Source organism: Oryzias melastigma, linkage group LG8 (assembly GCF_002922805.2).
Source record: "Oryzias melastigma strain HK-1 linkage group LG8, ASM292280v2, whole genome shotgun sequence".
Taxonomy (NCBI): Eukaryota; Metazoa; Chordata; class Actinopteri; order Beloniformes; family Adrianichthyidae; genus Oryzias; species Oryzias melastigma.
In genome coordinates, this window is record NC_050519.1 from 6,783,347 (window position 1) to 6,788,179 (window position 4,833).

At 36.0% G+C, this 4,833-nt stretch overlaps 2 protein-coding genes across 5 annotated transcripts in view; one reads left to right on the plus strand and one right to left on the minus strand.

Annotated features, from left to right (window-relative positions):
• The window catches only part of moto (minamoto), a 10,127-nt gene extending 6,871 nt beyond the window's left edge, over positions 1-3,256 (plus strand). For all 4 annotated transcript variants that reach the window (XM_024273033.2, XM_024273036.2, XM_024273034.2 and 1 more), the window contains exons 6-8: positions 164-298; positions 1,992-2,166; positions 2,252-3,256. In XM_024273033.2, coding sequence (XP_024128801.1) covers positions 164-298; positions 1,992-2,166; positions 2,252-2,445 — 504 coding nt within the window. In that variant the 3' untranslated portion in view covers positions 2,446-3,256. The remainder of the gene's footprint in view (positions 1-163; positions 299-1,991; positions 2,167-2,251) is intronic.
• A 125-nt stretch (positions 3,257-3,381) lies between these two features.
• The window catches only part of ccdc43 (coiled-coil domain containing 43), a 3,346-nt gene continuing 1,894 nt past the window's right edge, over positions 3,382-4,833 (minus strand). The window contains exons 4-5 of the mRNA XM_024273052.2: positions 3,988-4,043; positions 3,382-3,907 (exon numbers count right to left, since the gene is read on the minus strand). Of these exons, the coding sequence (XP_024128820.1) occupies positions 3,720-3,907; positions 3,988-4,043 (244 nt within the window). The 3' untranslated portion in view covers positions 3,382-3,719. The remainder of the gene's footprint in view (positions 3,908-3,987; positions 4,044-4,833) is intronic.

Consider the following 4,833-nt stretch of genomic DNA (forward strand, 5'->3'; position numbering starts at 1 on the left):
ATTGTTGACAAATATTAACAAATAATGTTCTTGTATCTGTGTCAAATTCCTACAAATTCCAAATTGCTGTTCTAAAAACCCCCAAACAAAATACAAATATTGTATATTCTTACATTTACTCGTCATTAACCAAACTTTTGTTATTTTCTCTGAAATGTCTCAGATTGAGGGCACTCTAAGAAAAACTTTCCCTGGAATACGGATTCCAGCAGGCGCCAGCGTCAACCTCCCCAGACCCTCAGGAAGCCCCACGAAACTGGACCACATTGTTGTTAACCAGATGAGAGAACAAATAAAGGTGAAGCTGCTTCCATACTGTCATCTAGAGGTGAAATTGATCATAGCAGCATTCTATTCCATATCGTCATAAAACCAACAGGATTTATCACTGCAGACTTAAAGACTCCCATGAAGATTTCGTGTTTTTTACATCTTCTTGTGGCGTTTTTCTGATGATGAAGGACATATATGAAGAAAAAAAATTAGTATTTCTTTAGTCAAATTGTTATGGGCAGGCCACAAATTTCTTATTATGGGGAAGGGAATTTACCCTGCACCACTTTATGGCCGCTACTGTGTAAAATTACTTCCAGTTTATGAGTCTAGACAGACAAAGCAGAGAAATGAACACTCTTTAACACAATTTTAAGTATAAAATAAAACTTAACTTTACCAAGTGTAATGGGAATTTTTTATAGTATTTATTTTATCAATGTCCTTCCTAACTGTATTCATTTTCCTTTCTTGCAAATTTTAATTATCCTCAAATATTTTAAGTTCTATTGAAAATATCGACCTTTCATTTGCGCAGATATTATTCTAACAGTTTATATCATGGCTGATTATTCGTATGTTTCTTTTAAGTATGAGCACAAAAACTGATTGACCACATGGTAATACTGTATGCGCGGAAATATGCACATTGCTGCATGTTCGGATGAATTTTAGGGGGGTATTTTAAGGGATAATTGTAAAAACAGGAATATTTATGAAGGGGTCAAGCGAATATTTTAAGTGTGGTTATTAAGCCACGAATTTTCAGCTTTCAAAAAAGGTGAGGCCAAGAAAAAAGTTCTGCACTGGGTGCACATATTTTAGAAACGGCGTGGAAATAGCCACTTCCTTATATTTTTAACAGTTTCAGAATTTATTAGATCATTTTTGACCTTTATTTTCCCACAGATCAGACAGTTATGAGCAAAAGCAAAGAAAATAATAATTAGTTTTACTGAGCAGAGCATTCTGCAGGCAGAATTACTGACATTTGTGAATGATCTAAGAGGAAAGAAATACAGTTAGGTAGGAAAGTTATAAAATAAATATTATACATTTTTTTCATTACGATTGAAAAAAACTTAAAAAATACACAAAGATTCAGATAGAAAGACATTTTGTTTGTCATTTTAATGATTTTTTTTTGTCAATCTTGTGGTTCAGCAGTAAAAAAACATAAAAAGGATAAAAATCTCTGCTGTTTCGGATCATTTAACAACAAAACCTGAAAATGTTCTCCCCAGCTTTCTATCCTCAAAGTTCTTCAATATTTTACGTTTTGAGCCCGTATGAAAAAAGTATTTTTTTTTGCAGCAGAATCAGCTGATTCACATTGATTCGCCTTTCAGGCTGCGTTTCTTCAGAATAAGCTGGAGTTTCGTTAATTGCGTCAAATGTTGAAGAGTTATCATAACCAAGAGAATGTAAACACTGGAGCTAAAGCTCCGATGTTAAAGCTGATTTATTTTTTCAGAAGTTATGTCTGTGAGCGGAACTTCAGCGTCAGTTTTTGAACGGAAAAAAGCTCTCGCTAGTTTTACTTTGAAAACCAGAAGCTTCACCGTCACCAAGATGTGTTTACTTCCGCTGGCAGCACCCAGATACTCCTTACAGCCCTATTAACTACTCTGAGTTTCTTTATTTAAAAAAACTATCAGAAACAACTTCCTGGAGACATAAACATGTTTTTTTTTTTCTTTTTCGTTTATGTGTTGCAGGTAGCAAACCTTTTCGAAAGAATGGAGGCTCTCTGTGACGCCCCTCTGCACAACAACATACACACAGTGCTGAAACGGCATCACATGGCTGTGTGCATCACACAAGCACGATGCAACGAGAACGCCAGGAGCTTCAAACACCAGCAGCAGAAAACTCCTTTCATGGAAAATAAAGGTTAAAAATATTTAGATAATAAAAAGGAAATCAGTTTCTTGCTTCATTTTTGAATTTTTTTGGCTTTTACTTTATTTTTTTGTAGCCACCTTGATGGTCATGGCGCTGCAGGATCTGGCAGCGACTACCAGGAGGCTCCGCACAGCTCTGTGGGGCGCTCTGCAGATGACCCTCCCCCCTCCCGTCAGGACACCCGAATACCACGATTATGAGGCAGTCACGTGCACAGACAAGTGCAGCGTTCCGTTCGTAGGTTACTCTTTCACACTCATGAATTAACTGGTTGAAAGTACAGGTTAGACGATTAAGATTGTTCTTTTAGCATCTGTTAAAAGTTGTCTGCTGCAGAAAATGAGATGACAAAATCGTTTTTGGCACCATAGAGCTTTGTTTTGGTTTATCAACTGCATGAAATTTATTCAACCTCGCAGTCAAATCTCCTCGAATTAGTGTCAGCTCCACATCAACATGAATCTTGTACCATCACTGTTGTATTTAAAGACACTATTTATGTGGAAGAGTTCGCCGAATTCTTCATTTTACCTATTTATTCAGTTTAGAAACCGGTTTTAGGCATTCAAAAGCAATAATAATCCAATCACAGAATCTCAGTTGTTTCAACATTAATTTGTTCTCTAGAAACTCCCAATCATTTATCTGAAATTGTTTCATGTAGGATTCTGGAATCAGAAACTCGTTTTAAAAAGTTCTCAAACCGAATGAAAAGCTCACTATATTTAACCCTGTTATAAAGCTATACGTTATAAAAGCATTGTTTTCCTGACGTTAGTTTGGAGTTTATTATAAAATTTAAAACAAATATCAACTAGTAGGTTCAAGTTACGAAAGCATTTTACTACGATACCTGTGTAATCATACGGTTTCTCCTCTAAAAATGCCATTTAAATGTTAAATTAAGGTTGTTTTGTTGTGACTTGTTGCCATAGTAATGTGTTCTCCTAAAGCAATTTTTTAAATCTGATCTCCTGTTGATGCTACGTCCTCTAAAGAACAGTTTAAGTGTTGAAGTTGACGTGTTCTGTAAACTGGATATTTAAAAAAAATAAAGTAAATAAAATGTTGAAAAAAAGCCACTTTATTAAGTCATATTTAAAATGAATCCCAAAGATAGTAGGTGTTGGTTTGAGTTATGACCGAGCAACCTTCGAGTTCCCAGAGAAAATGTGCAAAAAGAAAAAGCATCAAGATGCAGACGAGCGTCTCATAGCAGCGTTTATGGTAAACAGATTTATCAGCTGTTGGAATAAAACAACAGAAGCTGCTTTTCAGTTTGTTGTTATTTGTCCTGCATTGTTTTAGGCAAGAATAATAGTGAAAACTATAGAGGATGAGGTCGTATTCCAAATATTTTCAAATTAAAAGACTTTTTAGCTCTGTTAAACTTTGATTTCCATGTTTTTGACAGAAAATATATAAAAATGGCTGACGGATATTTGTTATGACAGATGTTTAGCTTTAAAGGGCTGATTGAAAGAAGTTTCTTTCATAACTATTTTTTTTTTTTGCAAAATAAACTGTCCATTCTTTTAATTTTATCTTCGCCGCTCATTTTTCTGTGTGCGCTTCTTCTCCTTCTCCTTCCGGTCCTGCTTGGCCAGCTTGTCCTTCTCCCGCTGCATCTTGTCCATTTCTTTCTTCTTCTGAGCGTCTTCCCGAGCCTGATCCCGCTTTTGCTTCTGTCGGTGGAGCACCTCCTCCACGTTGGTGTTCTTAAACAGGGCTGGATCTCTGGAGTGAAGGACAACGTCTTAACAAGCAGATGATTTGCCAAAAAGAAAGAAATCAATGAATTAAGGATACATCTTTCATTTGCAGTGATGTCAATTCCGCCTGCAGGCTCCTCTTCTTCAGCTTCAGTGCTCGTGTTAAGGATAATCTGCATTAGTGCTGCCACAAACAATTATTTTAATAGTCGACTAATTACAGATTATTTTTTTCAGGTTAGTCTACTAATCGGGTCATGGACAAACTGGATGTAAAGCTCACATCTTAACCACCATTAGCTTTAAACTAACTAAAAACTAGATTTATAGCATTACTTGAAATAATTTTAGTGTGAATGCTGTAACCTGAATTTGGCTGCTGAAAATGCTAGTGCTGATGGCTGAAAATGCTGAAGTTGATAGCTGAAAACGCCAAATCTGATAGCTGAAAACGCTGAAATTGATAGCTGAAAACGCTGAAGTTGATAGCTGAAAACGCCAAATCTGATAGCTAAGAACGCTGAAATTGATAGCTAAGAACGCTGAAATTGATAGCGGAAAACGCTAAAGCTGATAGCTGAAAGCACCAAAGCTGATAGCTAAGAACGCTGAAGCTGATAGCTAAGAACGCTGAAATTGATAGCTGAAAACGCTAAAGCTGATAGCTAAGAACGCTGAAGCTGATAGCTAAGAACACTGAAATTGATAGCTAAAAACACTGAAGTTGATAGCTGAAAAGGCTGAAGCCAATAGCTGAAAATGCAGAAGCTTATAGTCAGCTAAAATATTAGTTAAATGCCAAATTATTCTAAAAAAAAAGCTTAAGTTATAACATTGCCTATGATAATGCTAGTGTGAATGCTGTAAGCTGAATCTGGACGCTAATAGCTGAAAACACTGAAGCTGATAGCAAACTAAAATATTAGCTAAATGCCAAATTAGC